This window comes from Gadus chalcogrammus, chromosome 12 (assembly GCF_026213295.1).
Source record: "Gadus chalcogrammus isolate NIFS_2021 chromosome 12, NIFS_Gcha_1.0, whole genome shotgun sequence".
NCBI lineage: Eukaryota > Metazoa > Chordata > Actinopteri > Gadiformes > Gadidae > Gadus > Gadus chalcogrammus.
Genome location: NC_079423.1, coordinates 17,399,514 through 17,419,063, shown reverse-complemented (window position 1 = coordinate 17,419,063; position 19,550 = coordinate 17,399,514). Strand labels below are relative to the sequence as shown.

General features: G+C 49.8%; 2 protein-coding genes across 3 annotated transcripts in view; both read left to right on the top strand.

Annotated features, from left to right (window-relative positions):
* Window positions 1-536: 536 nt before the first annotated feature.
* slco2a1 (solute carrier organic anion transporter family, member 2A1) lies at window positions 537-18,046 on the top strand. 2 transcript variants are annotated; one of them, XR_008897098.1, is made up of 15 exons: window positions 537-2,379; window positions 7,590-7,727; window positions 9,568-9,730; window positions 10,690-10,905; window positions 11,511-11,609; window positions 12,181-12,320; window positions 12,600-12,681; window positions 13,072-13,236; window positions 13,609-13,813; window positions 14,227-14,368; window positions 15,480-15,643; window positions 15,901-15,965; window positions 16,070-16,190; window positions 16,291-16,481; window positions 16,549-18,046. XR_008897098.1 is itself a non-coding variant. In XM_056603989.1 (14 exons), exons 1-14 carry the CDS (start codon window positions 2,323-2,325, stop codon window positions 16,409-16,411), a joined length of 1,878 nt encoding a protein of 625 aa, XP_056459964.1. In that variant the 5' UTR covers window positions 537-2,322; the 3' UTR covers window positions 16,412-18,046. The 2 variants fall into 2 exon arrangements, 1 of the variants encoding a protein (XP_056459964.1); XM_056603989.1 differs by having other exon boundaries at window positions 16,291-18,046.
* A 128-nt stretch (window positions 18,047-18,174) lies between these two features.
* The window catches only part of rab6ba (RAB6B, member RAS oncogene family a), a 35,288-nt gene continuing 33,912 nt past the window's right edge, over window positions 18,175-19,550 (top strand). The window contains exon 1 of the mRNA XM_056604198.1: window positions 18,175-18,452. Within this exon, the coding sequence (XP_056460173.1) occupies window positions 18,383-18,452 (70 nt within the window). The 5' untranslated portion in view covers window positions 18,175-18,382. The remainder of the gene's footprint in view (window positions 18,453-19,550) is intronic.

Genomic DNA, 19,550 nt, shown 5'->3' with positions numbered 1-19,550 from the left:
AATTTCAAAGGTTTGTTCATCTGGTATGATACAGGTAACTGCAGTCCTCTGATTGGCTAAAACAGGTGCCATCGTGTCATGTGACAAACTGTCCACCACACCATTGGACACATTTGAGCCGATCAGTAAAGGAGAATCCATGAGTTGTGTGATGCAGTCTAAACCAGCAGCAGTCACTTTGTGTCATCGGGTTTGGCCTGTTTGACCTGTGACCTAGGAGCAGGTTGAACTGAAACATGATGTTTACTCCCAGACCGCCGCATGTCTAATAGATCGAGATGAGGGGCTGTTATGCGTCTTGTGATGGTGGCTCGCTAACCAAGGTTTCTGAGCGATCATGCCAGGTTATATTTAGTTTTTGCATGGCCTTTCCATTGGCTGTTAATGTAGGCTTCCTGCCATTGGGTCTGTGCTCGGCTGGTGTCATCAATCAGTCCTGTCCAGTCGCTCTGGACTCAAACTAACTATTTGAAGTGTGTTTTATTTGTTTGGAGATTCCCCCCCCCCCCCCCCCCCCCCTCCTGTATTTTATACATGAGAAGTGGGAAATAGACAATTCTGTTGCCCGTTTTATCAGTTTTATTCCAATGAATACAAGTTAATTAACTCCAACTCCTCCGCCAGCCTGAGAGACGCAACCTTTTCCTGTTTAATGCAAAAAGGGAAATTACGGTTTTAAAGAACCTGCTTTTTAGTTCTTGATCAATAAGAAATACTTGAAATTACATCGGTCTCTACAACTTACTTTCAATGCAATATTAAACCAAAGATTACTAATGTAATACATGCATTAATAGAGTTTAATTCTTCCAAGTCTTGTCACAAAAGAAAAAGGGTCCTTCAGTTTAAAGAACTTGTGGTTTGTCATAGTCCTAAATACAATATTATCCTAGGCCGGTATGCTATATAAGGCTACCTAAAGCCCTACTTGTTATGTGCCCCAGTGCTGGAGCTATTCCTGTGTGGGCCGGTTTTCAGTAATCAACAGTATTTACAGTAACTGCAGGTCAACTGATGCTAATCACAGCGTATTGACAGTAGGAGCTGATTGCCGTCTATCAGCGCGGGCATCAGTTGTAAAGTAAGGTCCAACAGGAGACATTGTTTTTGTCCATAGTTGGAGCATGAAGTAGACTTCCAGGAGAATAAAGTCAGAACAGAAAATAATCACATATGGGCCTTATCCTCTTGGTAGAAAAGCCAGATTATGAGTCTTCCAAACGAGTGCTTTCTATGTGTCCATATGTTTCAAAAAGAAAATCAACTCAAACTTGTTTAAACGAAAAAAATAAAAAATAAGGAAAGGGACACCAGAGCACCTTTAAACGAGGTGACGCAAATGACAAAATGAATCTGATCCTTGATCAATACATCAGCCTATATTAAGATGCACTTTATTATTGCATTTCCTTAAAAGTGGGATCGCCACACATTTTTTGTAATCTGATTTAAGGAACAATAAAAAAATATCGGAATGTTAAAATATCTGTTGATAGATTTTCTAGGCGAAATACTCCCCTTCCAAATGACAATGGACATGCATGCTAGCGCTCGAGGCTCCGCTGCACAAGTTGCTACCTATCTGAATGAAATGGAAGTTTAACCGAGAACCAAGGTTTTATTATCATAAGTCCTTCTTGTGTTTTATTTTTATTTATTTGTTTTATTCCGGCTTTATAACAGGGTTGGATGAGTGCCCGAACAACGACGAGACTGTTATCCGAAGTTAGCTAGCTAGACAGTCATAACCATTAGTCACGATTATGACTAATCGCGATGTCGCTCCCTTCTTCTCTCAGACTCCCCCCCCATCAATACCCCGAGAGTGTCTCCCATGTTAGGCCTGCAGAGTCCCTACGGTATATAGCCGAAAGTCGTGTGGCCTGATTCTGGAACAGAGCAGAAAGGGCGTGAATACAGCAGCATGACGTCGGGAGGACCCCCTGGCCCCCCGCTGAGCCCGGCCCCCTCTGCCCAGGACCGCTTCCTACGCCCCTGCAGGCCTTAAGGGGTTATGGTCTGGAGGTTCCTCCTTCAGGAGGGTCCTGTCTGGAAGTCTCCCCTTCAGGGGGATAAGATCTGAAGTGTTCTTGAGTTGGAGAGCTACGCGTCACGTTTATCGAGAAATAATGCGAGAGAGGGAGAGAGAGAGGGAGAGAGAGAGAGAGCGAGCGAGCGCGCGCGATGTGTTGAGTTGTGTTGTGGGAGGAGAGTTCGCTGACGACATCCCACACTATGATAAAGCCCTTCTGAGGAGGAGGACAACCTGAGTTCACAGCAGACCTTGACGCAGAGAGATACCGGCACCTTCTGGACATCATCATGGAGTTATATTCCAAAGACATGAAGAAACCCAAGCGGCTGTTCGGGAACATCAAGGTATGCTTCTCTTCTGCCGGTGTTGTGACTAGAGCGGTGTGGTAGAGGGAGTCTCAACAACATACCTGCAGGAGATGTGTGCTGGGAGATGGGCAGATAGGAGATGTGGAGATATGCACGGCGGCTCACCTCCAGTCAGTGTTTCCTTGTGGTTGTGTCTCTGGAGCCCTGCCGAGAACAACTCCTCAAACGATTAATGGGGATGCATGAATGTCTGAGGCAAAACTCGGAGCGCAGGACAGTGTAACTTCGCTGTGAATGTGATTCTGCTTGATCACTGCAAACCGTTGTCGATCATCAACGTTACGTGCATCAGTCGCGTCTGTGAGCTTGTGAGATATAACTCGGTATAAGTAATAAGTCTTGGCTACAAAAAGAGAAACTAAGGATTTCAAAAATATATATTTCAAATTATAAATAACCTGCTTATTGGTACCGAATGTAAAAGAAAAATATATTAATAAGGGAGCTTAAAACTTCATCATTTCCTTTTTGCTATGCTGAAATATTTAGTTTTGAATGTAAATTACTTGAAATTACATTGGGTCTATACAACTTACTTAAAAGCAATATTAAACCATATATTAGTAATGCACTACACTTATTAAAAGAGCAATGTATTTTTCAAGTTCATATAACAAATATGGCCCTGCAATTTAAAGTTGTTTTTGTTCTTTATAGGCCTAAATACAATATACACTATATATTCCTGTAAACAATATAATCATAGCCCTTTATACCATATATTCACTATATATAGTCCTATATGCAATATTATCCTAGCCCTGTATACTATATACTCAATATGGTACTATATGCAATATTATCCTAGCCCAGTATACTATATACTCAATATAGTCCTATATGCAATATTATCCTAGCCCTGTATACTATATACTCAATATAGTACTATATGCAATATTATCCTAGCCCTCTATACTATATACTCAATATATATAGTACTATATACAATATTATCCTAGCCCTGCATAATATACTCACTATACAAAGACCTATATAAATATATCAAGTACAGTTGAGATATACTTGTTATGTGCTGGAGCTATTCCTGTGTGGGCCGGTTTCCAGTAATCAACAGTATTTACAGTAACTGCAGGCCACCTGATGCCAATCACAGCGTATTGACAGTAGGAGCTGATTGCCGTCTATCAGCGCGGGCATCAGTTGTAAAGTAAGGTCCAACAGGAGATGAAGGGAATGACTGCAGCCTTAAACCCAGCAGGAGTCTTGTACCCCCCTACGGTCTGGTGCTCTCCCCGATAACGCAGCTCGTCCCTGGGCTTAGGAACAGCGAGGGCTGCCCTCCTTCACCCCCATGTGGATCAGAGGCCCCCGCCGCCTCTGATCCAGGCAGGGCGTCTGTAGGTTCAGCTTGAATCCCGATGCAGACTTTTCTGCTGCTCCTCACAGGCCCTGACCTGGACCTTAACCAACGCAAACCCTCAAACCATGACGCCTAACTTCAACTTAACCTCCTCTTAAACAAGCTCAGCTAGGTATACTAACTCTTAGCTAACACCCAGCGTAATTGGATAATATACCTCAACTTTGACGATTCAAACTTTCCTCCAAACTTAACCGTCTGTAATGTTGCACACAAATGTAACTTTGTTATGCATCCAAATAAATAATGAACCTAATTATGTATAAACCTCTTTCTGCACCTATATACAAAGCAACCCGAGCCAGATGTATGATGTCCTGTACGTCTGAATTCAGCCTCAGTGTGCTAAGTGGTGTTATCAAACTGTTTTCTCAGAGTCGCCGGTCCATCGTTACTCTCTCTGTGTTTCAGAGAGAGTTGGAGGAGGCCTGTGCGCGAGGTTCAATGTTCTCAGACTTTGGGCTGAACCTGCTCTGCAGAGCCGGTCAGACGTGGTCTACTGGAAGCCATCTGTCTTCTGATGGCAGCAGAACAAGCTGTTCAGCACTCTGTGTTTGCTGTCTTTCATCACTATTTGTCTTCGGCGCGACTTTGACTCTGCTTTGGCCTTCACCTGCGCATAAAACAGAGTTCCCTTCCCTCTGGTGTTTTTATTTAACAGAATGCTTCACTTGTCCTATGAAAGATGAGTGTATTTAACCAGACGACGTGACCACCTTTAGATTCTCTTACATAAGGTATTTCATCCTGAGTGCTTTAATACCTTTTGAACACAACAGTACAACAGGCCTATCGTTGATTGTATTTCTATATAAAAACAACAGAATATTAGACAACGAAGATATTGCCATAAGAGTGTATACAACCTTTTTAAGATCGCTTTCACCACATAACTTTCCATTCTCTCCCCTTCATCCTTTTAAAACAGGAACTTACATACAGTAAGTTCTTATTCAATTAGTTTATTTTGTGTTCACTCTGTAAAGGGTCTTTGAATCTTCAGAAAAGCGCTATAGGTAGAATGTATTATTATTATTGTTATTATTAGAATAGATATCACCATCGCTGGATGAGTCCCATCTCGTGGGAGATTTACGAGCCAGAAGTTATTCTGAGGGGCGAGAGTCGCGTCCCGGTGTGTGTGTGTGTGTGTGTGTGTGTGTGTGTGTGTGTGTGTGTGTGTGTGTGTGTGTGTGTGTGTGTGTGTGTGTGTGTGTGTGTGTGTGTGTGTGTGTGTGTGTGTGGGGGTCAAGGCCTGAGCTTTGATCTCGATCCTATTGTGCAGAAGAATGTTGGGAGATTGTCCCTCCTCAGAAGGAAGCTCTTCAGATATATCAAGGCTATCGCGGTCCTTTCCGTCGCGGCTCCTTGTTTTGCTAGAGAGCGGGGAGGTGTTTCCTGTGTTAAAAGTACTTCCTGTAGGAAGCCAGGGCTGTCTGGACTAATGGTCCCAGCGCGTGTCTCCACGGGGGGTTGTCATGGGGACCTGAGTGAGGACTTCCTCCCGTTCTCCACACCCGGCGACCGGCCCTGGATACGGGGGCCGCGGCCCCCTACAGTGACCTATGACTGCTGCGCTCGTTCATAAGTCGTTCATCATCTTGATTGGTCAATACTGCAGTGTTGGTCAGAATGGAATGTATGTAAACGTGCTTTGCATAATTATACATGATTATCTATCTGATATATCATCTATCTATTATAGATGTTTCAGTGGTCATAGCTGTTGAATGTACATTATACATATTGAATATACATTATACATTCATACACATAATTAATGTTTCAGCTCTGAGCCCCAGCTTTAAGTTCTTGCATTAAACATTGATTGATTATAACAATCGGGCCCTCGTAAATATTATGCGCGCTAATAAACAAGCATCAATGCATTCTGTGAGTCTCTAGCAGAATAAATAACCCTCCCTCAGTGTCAACACCACACGCCACACAGCGTGTTGGATCATCAATATGAGATGTCTGGAGGGTGTGGATCAGCGTATCGCTCCACCGCAGTGTTCCTACCCGCCGCCGCGGCTCACCGGGCGAGGGCCCGAGGCCCGCTGGCCGAGAGCGAAATATTCTCCCACAAAGGCCAGCGACCGGCGTCTAAACATTTGGACAATTAAAGAGAGAGGGAGAGGGAGGGAGAGAGAGGAGAGAGAGGGGGGGAGAGAGAGAGAGAGAGAGAGAGAGAGAGAGAGACACGGAGAGGCATGGAGTGAGACAGAGACAGAGGGAGAGAGAGAGAGGGGGGGGGAGAGAGAGAGAGAGAGAGACACGGAGAGGCATGGAGTGAGACAGAGACAGAGGGAGAGAGAGAGAGGGGGCGGGAGAGAGAGAGAGAGGGGGGGAGAGAGAGAGAGAGGGGGGGGAGAGAGAGAGGGGGAGCACTTTGTGTTTGTTAACAAACCAGGAGTCTTTGCTTTAATGAGAGCATTCTCTGGTCCACAGATGAACCAAGAGGCCATTCTCTCTCTGTAGCCCTGCTGGTGCTCGCGCTCTCTCTCTGGAGAGAGAACAAGTGAAGTTGAAACACAAAGAGGGGCAGAGAGTCACTGAGAGTCAGTGAGGGAGCAGGAAAGCTAGAGACGATGAAAGAGAAAGGGCCAAATTATTTGTCAATCTCTCTCTCTCTCTCTTTCCTTCTCTCTCCAACTCGCTTCTGCTCCCTCTCTGACCTCTCTCTCTCTCTCTCTCTCTCTCTCTCTCTCTCTCTCTCTCTCTCTCTCTCTCTCTCTCTCTCTCTCTCTCTCTCTCTCTCGCCCTCCCTCTCTCTCTCTCTCTCTCTCTCTCTCTCGCCCTCCCTCTCTCTCTCTCTCTCTCTCTCTCTCTCTCTCTCTCCCTTCCCCTCTGTCTCTCTCTCTGTGTGGTGGAGGCCATAGACTAATCTCTTTTCTTCTTTTAATTAAGAACTCCATATCCCAGCATGCCCCTGGGCGACCCCAGTGTATTAAAGCTGTGTACGGTCTGTTTACGAGGAGCCTGTTCCATTTGTCTGGTGTTCAGCCAACGCCTGGCTCAGGGCCTCCGTTTGTTCAGGGTCAGGGAGAAGTATTATTATTTAATCAAACGAAATACCGACCAGAGAATGCCAAGCAGAATCTGAAGTATGTGGCTTTGTTATTTGGGTTTTGATGTTCTGACGTCAATTCAGCCTTTCCATGCAGTGTGTTGTAACTAGTAACTATTCGGTTGGTATCAGGTCCACCGCTTAAGGCCGGTTGCTTTCCCTTTTCCTTCGGGGAACTTATCTGTTGACGGCCAACCGACGGTGTTGCTAGGCGACCGGCCGTAGTGCGTAGTGTATGTGAAGGGCGTTAAGTGGACCGTGTTTACAAACATTCAAACAACACTTGGGGATGCTTTACACTCCAGCCGCCACTCGTCCTCTAGTGGCCGAGGCCGGTATGGCTCCCCGGTCCCCAGCCCGACGGCAGGACGCTGATGGCATCGGCTTCGACTCAGACACCCCAGAAACCCACACATCCAGCTGTGTGCATCCTATTCTCAGAACACGTCCTCGCTGTCACTGTCCTTCGTACCTGACCCTTGACCCTTGAAGTAAGACCTTTGCTACGTTCTGATAAAAGAGAGGACTTCTTCGTTGGTGTGTTGTCGTAAAGTCACAGGCTGCAACTGTCTCAGCTTCTGCATAAAACTCCCTGGAAAGTCTGCAAATGCACGGAATTCCGGATCGGATCAATGCTGTTGGTCCGACGCTCCCGTGGGATCGTAGCAGCGGGGGTGCAGACCTGCGTGGACACCTGTATGTGTGTCCGACCCTAACCCTGACCTCTGCCCCCAGCTGTTCGTGCTGTGCCACGGCCTGCTGCAGCTCACCCAGCTGCTCTACAGCTCCTACTTCAAGAGCTCCATCACCACCATAGAGCGGCGCTTCGGCTTCAGCAGCACCTCCTCCGGAACCCTGTCCTCCCTCCACGAGGTGAGGCTCAGTCAACCCCTCTCTCCCTCTCCATCTCTCTCTCTCTCTCTCTCTCTCTCTCTCTCTCTCTCTCTCTCTCTCTCTCTCTCCATCTCTCTTTCTTTCTTTCTTTCTTTCTTTCTTTCTTTCTCTGGCTCTCACTCTGTCTCCCTCTCTGTCTCTCTCTGTCTCTCTCTCTTTCTCTCTCTTTCTCTCTCCCTCTCTCTCCCCCTCCCTCACTGTCTCTCTCTCTTTCCCTCTCTGGCTCTGTCTCTCTGGCTCTCTCTCTGTCTCTCTCTCTCTCTCTCTCTCTCTCTCTCTCTCTCTCTCTCTCTCTCTCTCTCTCTCTCTCTCTCTCTCTCTTTCCCTCTCTGGCTCTGTCTCTCTGGCTCTGCCTCTCACGCTCACTCATAATCACACTCAAATAAAATGTATTGGCAAAGCATTATTTGCATGAGAAACAAATGTTAACATTGTCAAAGCAGGTGATTAATTAGCAGGTCAAATTATAAATCTCTCTTCAGACATACATCATCCTCTCTCACTTTCTCTCTGAACTTTCCCTTTCTCTCGTATTCTGTCTCTCTCTCTCTTTCCTTCTGTCTCTGCTTCTCTTGGACTGAATGACAAAGAGACCGAGAGGCAGAGAAATGAAGGTTGTGAGGTAGGGAGAGGGCGAGAGAGAGTATTAAAATGTGGGGAAGAGAAGAATAGAGAGAGAGGGGACGGAGAGGGAAAGATGGAGCGAGATTATTGGAATTCCTTTCCTCACCGTTAAGTCTTCCAGGTACATGTGTTCAGACAGGAAGGCATTTTAATCACAGAGAGAGAGAAAGAGAGACACAGAGAGATAGAGGCAGAGACAGACAGAGAGATAGTGTGTGAGAGAGAGAGAGAGACGGAGAGACAGACGAATCGATGGTAACAGACAGGGAGATAGCGAGAGAGAGAGAGAGCATGAACTCTCGACAGCTCTGCTCTCAGAGAACACACAGGTCCCAGATCTGCCTCTCTGATAGCAGAGCAGCAGATCAACAGGAAGGCGAAGGGAGCTCAGTGATCTGTGATCTGTTCCCCCCCCCCCCCCCCCCCCCGCACGCGCGCCCGCTGTCTGGGGGGTTGGTTCAGCCCGGTGTGGTCATTGAGCCATGTCCCAAGGCCCGGTTAGATAAAACCCGTCCAAACAACGTGAGAGAGTTTACTTGGCCTCGTAAATGTTCCTCTTGTCAAGTTTCCCAACTCAGATACTTGGAATCGGTTTGGCTTTAGTAGTATTGTGTTCGTTCTTATTCGGGTCGTAGTTCATCAGAGAAACCCTGCAGCAGCAGATAGAATAGCCCGCTGGAAACATGACACACCACTGCATGTGCAAACAGCTGATATGAAAACATTGTATTTGGTGTGAACTCTATCTGGAACAGGGGGTCAGACCTCTGGGGAGCCTCTGCTACAGGGACTGCTTCTCACGGTGCAGTAGCATCTGAGCATTAAGAGCTCAATGAGATTCTAGTTCTTCAAGACTCACTTGTTTAGAGTTCCCCTGGACTCTGCATAGCCTCCCGCCCTACCCCTCCTCCCCCGACCCACACCCCTCTTGCGCTCTTATTGTATGTTGTACGTCCTGGCACTTAAAATAATACCTAGCATTCTTCTACCTGTCTTTGTTGTGTACGGGAATGGGTTGACTTAGTGATTGTTGGCGCTTGGTTGAAGTGCTTGGCCCTTGGTTCTATGAACTTCCTAACTGTGTGTGTGTGTGTGTGTGTGTGTGTGTGTGTGTGTGTGTGTGTGTGTGTGTGTGTGTGTGTGTGTGTGTGTGTGTGTGTGTGTGTGTGTGTGTGCGCGCGCCATGTGGTCCTAGGTCGGCAACACCATCCTGATCGTGTTCGTGAGTTACTTCGGGAGTCGCGTGAACCGTCCGAGGTTCATCGGTCTGGGCGGCCTTCTGATGGCGGTCAGCGCCCTGATGCTGACGCTGCCCCACTTCCTGTACCCCCCCTACGAGTTCGACTCCGTGCTGCACGGTAAGACCGCTTCCTTCCTGACACTCTTCCTCCCGTTGAGGAGGACGAGGAGGGTCCCCCGGTCCCAGGCCGAAGTCCGCCTCCTACTCCCGTCGCCGTAGCGACGCCGTGGGCGTAGGTCTGCGACACGCTGACCGCCGGAGACCCATGTCGCCAAGACAAAGTCCGTCTCATGGTGTCGTTCCTGCTGCGAGTTCAGAGGACGTTGACGGACTCTTAACATTTACATTGAGGGCATTTAGCAGACGAGTTCATCCAAATGAACTTACATTAGGTACATTTATCAGAAGAAAGATAATCAACAATATATCGCTGTGGGTACAGTAAGGATGTTCATAGAACCAAGTGCCAAGCACCAACCATCTCTAGGTTAGCCCCTTCCCCGTATACAACACAGATAGCTAGGATAAGACGCTACACGATGCTAAGTACTATTTTTAAGTGCCAGGACGTACAACTTACAATAGGTGTGTACATCAGGTGACACTGATGACCCCAACAGCCACCCCTCCCTCTGACACTGCAGATGTTTCTAGAGCCCTGCTTGCCCTCGGACTCCAAGGTACAAACACGCATCCTAAAGATGACCGGGCCTCACTGAATTAAACTTTAGTTGACCTTTAGTCACCCTGATCTCCATCCCTGAGCCTGAGGAGTTGAACCCCAGCCGGGGATACGCAGTGGGGCCCCACTGCGTATCCCCGGCTGGGGATTAGAAACCGATTCTCCGCTCGCTCTCTCCCACGGCCCGCATAACCCCCGCCACGGACGACCGATCCGGGGGCGCGGAATATCTCCAAATATCAGACTCCAGGAAATGACGCCGTCGGCCTGTCTGCCTCGACTTGTCCTTCACCGGCTTCCTTCCCTTGTTGTCGACCTCGTCCCCTCCCTCCCTCCCTCCCTCCCTCCCTCCCTCCCTCCCTCCCTCCCCCCGTCCGTCTGTCTCCCGCCACCAGACCGCCATGACCTCTGCCGGGCGGCGGCCAACGCCAGCGCCCCGGCGGCGTGCGGGGCGGGCCAGGAGGCCCTGCGGATCAGCGCGTCCCACCGGGTGTGGCTGCTGATGGGGGGGGCCCAGCTGCTGTTCGGGGTGGGCTCGGTGCCCATCCAGCCCTACGGCCTCTCCTACATCGACGACTTCGCCGGAGCCGCCAACGCACCGCTCTACATCGGTGAGTGAGGGGGGGCGGGGACGGGGGGGACGGGTGAGGGGGAGGGGGGGGAGTGTGTGGGGGTGGGGGAGTGGGGGGGAGGTGAGGGGGAGGGGGGGGGGGGGGAATGAGGGGGGGTCAGTGGGGGGAGGGGTGGTGAGTGGGGGGAGGGGGGGGTGAGTTGGTGTTCTCCTTCTGGTCCTCACTGTGGGTCTCCCTCTGGTCCTCACTGTGGTGCTCCCTCTGGTCCTCACTGTGGTTCTCCCTCTGGTCCTCACTGTGGTTCTCCCTCTGGTCCTCACTGTGGTTCTCCCTCTGGTCCTCACTGTGGTTCTCCCTCTGGTCCTCACTGTGGGTCTCCCTCTGGTCCTCACTGTGGTGCTCCCTCTGGTCCTCACTGTGGTGCTCCCTCTGGTCCTCACTGTGGTCCTCACTGTGGTTCTCCCTCTGGTCCTCACTGTGGTTCTCTCTCTGGTCCTCACTGTGGTGCTCCCTCTGGTCCTCACTGTGGTTCTCCCTCTGGTCCTCACTGTGGGTCTCCCTCTGGTCCTCACTGTGGGTCTCCCTCTGGTCCTCACTGTGGGTCTCCCTCTGGTCCTCACTGTGGTGCTCCCTCTGGTCCTCAGCCATCCTGTTCTCGGTCTCCGTCTTCGGGCCTGCGTTCGGCTACCTGCTGGGCTCTGCGGCACTCCGGGTCTACGTCGACGTGGACAAGACTGGATCAGGTACCCCCCCCCCCCCCCCCCCCGCCACACACACTGAGATCACTGAACCAACCGACCAATCACACACAAGTAGACGCAGGAAAGACATCTACAGTTACATTTAGCAGACGCTTTGAACGAAAGCCACGTACAATAAGTCCATTTGTCAGAAGAAAGAGAAACAACAATATATCTCGGTCGGTCCAGTAAGGATGTTCATAGAACCAAGTGCCAAGCGCTAACAATCACTAGGTTAACCCATTCCCCGCGTACAACAGAGATGGCTAGGATAAGACGCTACACAATGCTAAGTACTATTTTTAAGGGTAAGGGCGTACAACATACAATAAATGCGTTAGAGGAGTGTGGCGGGGGGTAGGGAGGGAGGCTAGGTGCACTCTTATTTATACTCAGAATGTCATGTTGACATATTCGCCAGTATGTGTTGCATCATTATTGCCATGGACGGGCCTCTTTCATTACACAACAAGCCTCTCCTAAACATGGTCGGTGCCTCTACTGGGGTAGAGTGGCAAACTCTACGTGTACCAAACCACCACGACTTCATCTGACGGCTTCTTTCTGTTGTCAGCGAGCCACCAGGAGCTGACCCCATACGACCCCCGCTGGGTGGGGGCGTGGTGGATGGGTCTGCTGGTGTCCTCGTGCTGCCTGGCTCTCACCTCCATCCCCTACTTCTTCTTCCCCCGCAGCATGCGCCGGCAGAGCCAGGTAAGAGCCGCTGTCCTCTGCTGCCACCTGCTGGCGAAGCTGAGTCACTGCAGTCCTACCATTTATTTGTATTATCATCGATGTTTTTTGTTACATTTTTTACATGAGGACACTTCATTTGAGCTACACTTGAGATGTTGACTTTCTTCTTACATATTCTCACGCTTGTTCTGATAACTGACATGCCGGTTGAATATTTAAAGGTTAAAAATCGTAGTAATATATAAATGTTTAATATCGTTATAAACGTTCTAATTTGTACATGTTTGTGTTTGTCAGATGAATGGGACCGAAGCGACCACAAGACTGGAACCAGAAGAAACCAAGAAACAAAAGTCGTCTTTGTTGGACTTCCTGAAGAGTGAGTTAGTGAGTGACCTAGAGAGTTATTGAGGTAGTTAGTTAGTCAATTAGTTAATGAGTGACTTAGTGAGTGACCGTTAAATTATGTAGGGTTATGTATTTGCGTATTATATATGCGTGTGTGTGTGTGTGTGTGTATAAATATTGATGTGTGTCTGTACTGATTTGTGTATATATATACTGATGTGTGTGTGTAGATACTGATGTGTGTGTGTGTGTGTGTGTGTGTGTGTGTGTGTGTGTGTGTGTGTGTGTGTGTGTGTGTGTGTGTGTGTGTGTGTGTGTGTGTGTGTGTGTGTGTGTATACTGATGTGTGTGCGTGAATATAAACTGATTTGTGTATATACTATATATATACTGATGTGTGTGTGTGTGTGTGTGTCCCCAGTGTTTCCCAGTCTGCTGGTGCATCTCCTGCTCAGTCCGTTCTTCCTCATGCTGGTCCTCTCCCAGTGCTGCTTCTCAGCCGTCATCGCCGGCTTGGCCACCTTCCTCAACAAGTTCCTGGAGCACCAGTACAGCGCCTCGCCCGTGGAGAGCAGCCTGCTCATTGGTGGGTCTGAGTCTGGATCAGGGATGGGTAGTCTCTCTCTCTCTCTCTCTCTGTCTCTGTCTCTGTCTCTGTGTGTGTGTGTGTGTGTGTGTGTGTGTGTGTGTGTGTGTGTGTGTGTGTGTGTGTGTGTGTGTGTGTGTGTGTGTGTGTGTGTGTGTGTGTGTGTGTGTGTGTGTGTGTATCAGGGATAGATAGTGCTCATCTCTCTCTCTCTCTGGATCAGGGCAGATCAGGGATAGGTATTGGTCAGGGTGTCGACTCCCTGCTCAAAGGTTCTCGGCTCCAGTTATTATTTTTAGTTCCTTATCTATTCCTTAGCCTATTGGTCTGTATCTGTAAACGGTCCCCTCTGATTGGCTGCTGGCTCTGCAGGTGCGGTGAACCTGCCCTCGCTAGCGGTGGGGATCTTGGTGGGCGGGATCATCATGAAGAGGGCGGGGCTATCGCTGAAGGCCATCCCCCGCTTCTCGGTGGTGGTGCTGTCCCTCTCGGCCCTGCTCCTCGTCCCGGTCTTCTTCATGGGCTGTTCCTCCCAGGACGTGTTCGGGGTCAACCCCCCACACGCCACCCCCTCCGGGTAGGGCCGCACCCTCGGGTTCACCTCAGCCGTTGTTTGTTGTTTGTGTTTGCAGGCGTTTTTTTCGTTTTTTGGCATTTTTTTCTCTTTTTGGACCATGTTTTTGATGGTTCGAGATTTTCACCATTATACTGGCTGTTGTTACACTGGCTGTTGTTACACTGGCTGGTTGTTTGCACTGGCTGTTGTTACACTGAACCTCTGGTTCTCCACTACAACAGCAGGCTGCATTGAGTCTCTCAGGCTCTCATTAGGGGAGATCAATAAGCTGACCCGGTGACCCAGTGCTGGGGTTAGATCCGTGAACTGAACAAACATAAACATCGCTTCCCAAATCTAAAATATGAATGAGCAGGGTCAAAGGCGTGTCCAAAGATCCTCACTCCCTCTGTCCCCCCCCGCCCCCCCCACAGGGCCGTCTGTTACTCTAACTGCTCCTGCCCCGAGGGGGGCTATAACCCGGTGTGTGGGTCCGACGGGGTGGAGTACGTCTCCCCCTGCAACGCCGGCTGCACCAACTTCACCCGGCACCCCAACAACACCTTCAAGGTCCAGGTGAGCCCCCCCTCCGGCCACTAGGGGGCAGACTAACCCAGGGGTCAGGGGTCAGTGTGCTCCCCCCCCTCCGTCCACTAGGGGCCAGAGAAAACCCAGGGGTCAGAGGTTAGGGGAGCCCCCCCTCCCCCCACTAGAGGGCGGAGTCACCCTGGGGTCAGAGGTCAGGAGAAGAACAATAAGGAACAGAAGATAAACTGCGCTGGAAGACATCTGAGAGGAAATGTCAAAATAAAAGTCCCTTTTGATAACCTTCCCACCTTCCTCGATAACAACTGAACAAAACAACGCTGTTGGATAATCCAGAAGCTCTCGATGACTAAACGACGCCTTCAGTGCGGTGTAATTATTAATCTGTATCCTCGTATAATTTAACATCCGAAGAGGGACGGAAACTGCTGTGTCGCCACACCAACACAACAACCCAATCAATAACACGATCAATAAGTAATTAGCCACAGAGCGTAGAGTGGGTGTTCCAGAGGGGAGCTACGCTATTAGCATGTTAGCGAGTGGAGGCGGGGCGACAGGCTGACAGAGTACCAGTCGATCGGTCGTAGCGCAGGGGTGGTGGATTAATCCCAAGTAATCACTGGTTGGTGGGGGCTAGACAGAACCCTATTAGAAGTCAGTGCCGAGACCGGATAGCACCGGCTTTGAAGGGGGACTCCCAGCGGCATGATAGCATGCCAGCTAGCTAGCATGAACCGGTTTCTAAGAAACCTAGCTTAGCCAAGGATGTGTTCAATTGCTTGTTTTAACCCATCCTTGGCTAAGCTAGGTTTTTTTTGTGTTCCTATAAGTGCCGACAATGCTGCCATCTTGGTTGAAATGTGTACGTTCAAGACGATAGACTGATTTAGCGCTTACAGAATCCAAATAGTTGGTGCGTTGTTTATACACTCTTTATTCATGATATTGAAGTCCGATATTATCACCAGTGGGACGGATCAGCCTACCAGCTGGTTCAGTCCACTGGTTCGCCTGGTAGGCTGATCTACCCATCATGCATCTGGGTGGGGACCCCCACTTGTGATGTCCCCAAAGGGTCAATTTTGCGACGGCTGGTCCCGACCGACACCGTGTGGTTGTGTGTGTTTGTGGTCCTCAGGTGTATACCAGCTGCAGTTGTGTGACGGACCTCCAGGCCCAGGCCGTGCCGGGCCACTGCCCCAACAGCTGTCCCCACCTGCTGCTCCCCGTCATGCTGACCATCTCATTTGCTGGGCTGATCGCCAGCCTCTCCCACAACCCCATCTACATGATGGTGCTCCGGTACGAGACCAGGGGACACTCCCAGCGCAGCCGCTGGTTTGGATGTGGAACTGGGTTCAACTGGGAAGGATATTTTAGGGGGCGTGCGTAGCGGGGGTTAGGGTGCTTAACGGGGTTTGAACCCCCAATGTCCAAAGTCTCACCTGTAGGGCTTCTAAAGTAAGGGTCCCAATTAGGTTGACCTGAAAAGGAAACCAAAAAATGTGTGGCTTTCAACAATTCGTGTGTTGACGGATTTCCTTTACGTTAAATTTCAGAACCGTTCCGCCTGAGGAAAAGTCTTTCGCCATCGGAATCCAGTTCATGCTCATGAGGGTACTCGGTAAGGAAATACATAACGTGACGCTATGCTAACGTGTTGTCGAACACGTTTAGCGCTCCCCTCGGAGGCTAGTAGCATGATGCTAACCCTAACGTGTCTTCCAGCGTGGCTTCCCGCTCCGGCCCTCTTCGGCATGGCCATCGACTCGTCCTGCGTCTGGTGGAAGCGCAAGTGTGGCAGCAAGCTGAGCTGTGGTTACTACGACAACAACACCTTGAGGAACAGGTCGGGAGAAGCTTTCCATGCCTTAACGTGTATTGCTGTTTGGCAACGTGTAGTGGCGCACCGTCGCTGACCACCAGGGATGTTGTGCCCCCCCCCGCAGGTACCTGGGTCTGATGCTGGCCTTCAAGTCCATGGGCATCGTGTTCCTGGTCATGCTGGGCTGGAAGCTGCGGAGGACCAGAGAGTACAGCCTGGAGAAGACGGAGGAGGGACCGTTGTAACGGGGACGGCTCCACCGCCACAGCCCGCCCGTTAACAGCCGTAGCTGTGTAGCTCTGTTCGCGCCCTGGCGCCGTTACCCCCCGTTACCGCCCCCGCCTGGTGTTACACTGGCTGGTGTTACACTGGCTGGTTGTTACACTGACTGGTGTTACACTGGCTGGTGTTACACTGGCTGGTGTTACACTGACTGGTGTTACACTGACTGGTGTTACACTGACTGGTGTTACACTGGCTGGTGTTACACTGACTGGTGTTACACTGGCTGGTGTTACACTGGCTGGTGTTACACTGACTGGTGTTACACTGGCTGGTTGTTACACTGGCTGGTGTTACACTGACTGGTGTTACACTGGCTGGTTGTTACACTGACTGGTGTTACACTGACTGGTGTTACACTGACTGGTGTTACACTGGCTGGTGTTACACTGGCTGGTGTTACACTGGCTGTTTGTTACACTGGCTGTTGTTACACTGACTGGTGTTACACTGGCTGGTGTTACACTGGCTGGTGTTACACTGGCTGTTTGTTACACTGACTGGTGTTACACTGGCTGTTGTTACACTGGCTGGTGTAACAGTGTTACAACCAGCCAGTGTAACACCAGCCAGTGTAACACTGGCTGGTGTTACACTGGCTGGTTGTAACACTGGCTGTTGCTACACTGGCTGTTGCTACACTGGCTGTTGCTACACTGGCTGTTGCTACACTGGCTGGTGTTACACTGGCTGTTGCTACACTGGCTGTTGCTACACTGGCTGGTGTTACACTGGCTGGTGTTACACTGGCTGGTGTTACACTGACTGGTGTTACACTGGCTGGTGTTCCACTGTCTGTTGCTACACTGTCTGTTGCTACACTGGCTGTTGCTACACTGTGCCCCAGTGTGCCCCCTGATTGGATGCTGATTTAAGCTCGTTTCCGCTGCATTCTAAAGGTCAAAACCCTCTTTTGGACCAACTGTCCAGACTTAAGCTGCGCTGGTGGAAACGACACAATCCACGACTCGAACTTTGACCTCAGTGCCATGACCTCAAATTACCTCCTGTTTAAAGTAGGATTTATTTTTATGATGTGTGAACCTCAAATTGGGACGTTTTTAGAGATATATATTTTTAGACAGATGTTGAGATGCAGGTGAGTGTCGGGACAGAATGGGAGCAGACCAGTCCACCACCGTCTAAGTGCCAGTATAATGCTCGACTATGTGAAGGATTACGTTTGCATTTTCACAGGACTGAACCGATTCAGGTGTCTCGTTGCGTACGGGCAACATTTTTATGCTTTAGCTTAATATTTAAGTTCATCATGCAGTCTGTCTCAAAGAACTGAGGCCAATGTGACCGGATATAATCATTGTTTGATCCATTTATACACTGTTACTCAATACAATATATTTACAGTATCTTACTTCTACAAAGTAGGATGTTTACTGGCATCATGGAATTAGTTTTTTTTATTATAATTGTGTATTATTGAAATGTGTATTTTGTTATTATAAAAGAGTATTTTTCCCGGAAATAAAAAGTTTGAAATTAAATGTTCATTCTGTTGATCCTGTCTCTCTGCCAAAGTCTAGTCTAGTATTAAGTTGTTTAACGCGTTATAAAGGGATGGCTACCGTACCGTCCTCACCGTTACCGGCTCATCCTCCATCTCCGTTCAACATGACGTCATGTCACCGGGCTGAGGGAGGGAGGGAGGGGGGGGGGGGGGGAGAGGAGGAGGGAGGGGGGGGGGGGGAGATCGAGGAGAGGCCGCGCAGGCGCAGAAGCGCACACAAGGGCAAAGCTGGCGTGTGCAGCAGCATTCCCATCACGGAGCGGCTTGACCTGAGAGGGAGAGAGAGAGACGTCGCATCTCGCATCCAGCCTCCCCCAGCAGCAGCAGCAGCGCGCAGAGCGAGCAGCGGCGGTAACACAGCCGTTCTCCGGGTCTCGTCAGCTATTCGGAAGCACCCTCCCCGCCCGAGATGTCGGTGGGCAGTGACTTTGGGAACCCTTTAAGGAAATTCAAACTCGTCTTTCTCGGGGAGCAAAGTGGTAAGTTTGGCTGAATTCTCCGGGGAAGTTCATCCCCGCCGCCTCTTCCTCCCCCCTCGTGGGGGTGTTTGAACCCGGTGCACCTGCTGCGCCCCGGTCTCCCAGTCTGCGGGTCCCCGGTCTCCCTTCACGGAGACATGACACGGGTGTGAGCGATCAAGACCTAAATAAGTTTGGTCATCCTCTATGTGCGTGTGTGGAAAATGGGTGTGTGCGTGTGTATGCGCGCGGCGTGCGTGTGCGTGTGTTTTTATTTTGCCCAGACGGGTGCGGAGGTAATCGAACAATACAATAGGCAACAGTGTTTCAGGATGCACTTTATTGATTTATGATTCAACGTGATTCAATAAACCATCGTAGGCGTCGCCTTGATATCCTGATATCACGACTTCTCGTTCCTGGACGAATTAATAATAATCTCGAAAATAATCAGAAGAATCGATCAGATCAGATCAGATCGATAGCCTGTGTGTGTGTCGCCCTGGGAGAGTATAGAGGCGGTTTGAATTTTCGCCGTGGATAAGTTGTGTGATATAGCGGTGTGTGTGTGTCGGGACACACCCTGGTCGCTCATGACGTGGAGATAACTTGGGCTGCAGTGTCGACTCAGCCGAGGATGACTAAGTTGTTTGCGTGTGTTTTTATTTCCTCAAGCATCTCAACGGTCCGTTTCAATGTGTTTGTCTCTTCCTCAAACCCTGCCGTGGTAGGAGAGGAGAGCCAGGACTGACTGGTCCTCATCAATGAGTCCTGGTTCTTTGCTCAGGTCAAGTCGCCCCAGCCCTGTGCTAGTAGGGAGGCATGTGGGAGGTAGAGCGGGATGGCTGGTAAACGGATTGCTTGCTGGTTCGATCCCCGGCTCCTCCTAGCTGAGTGTCGAGGTGTCCCTGAGCAAGGCACCTCACCCTGACTGCTCCTGACGAGCGGGCTGTCACCCTGCGTGGCTGACTCCGCCGTCGGTGTGTGAGTGTGTGCATGAACGGGTGAATGTTAGGCAGCATTGTACATTGCTTTGAGTGGCCACTGGTTAGAAAAGTGCTGCATAAATGCAGTCCGTTTACTGGGAGCTGACGTTTAAGACGTTTCCCATCAGCTCAG

Bases quoted from the DNA above. Each gene is read 5' to 3' on its own strand.
- slco2a1 (XM_056603989.1), top strand. From the start codon at position 2,323: ATGGAGTTATATTCCAAAGACATGAAGAAACCCAAGCGGCTGTTCGGG. The intron at 13,814-14,226 runs GTAGGGCCGCAC...CCCCCCCCACAG, and splicing joins CCACACGCCACCCCCTCCGG to GGCCGTCTGTTACTCTAACT. The intron at 16,191-16,290 runs GTCGGGAGAAGC...CCCCCCCCGCAG, and splicing joins AACAACACCTTGAGGAACAG to GTACCTGGGTCTGATGCTGG.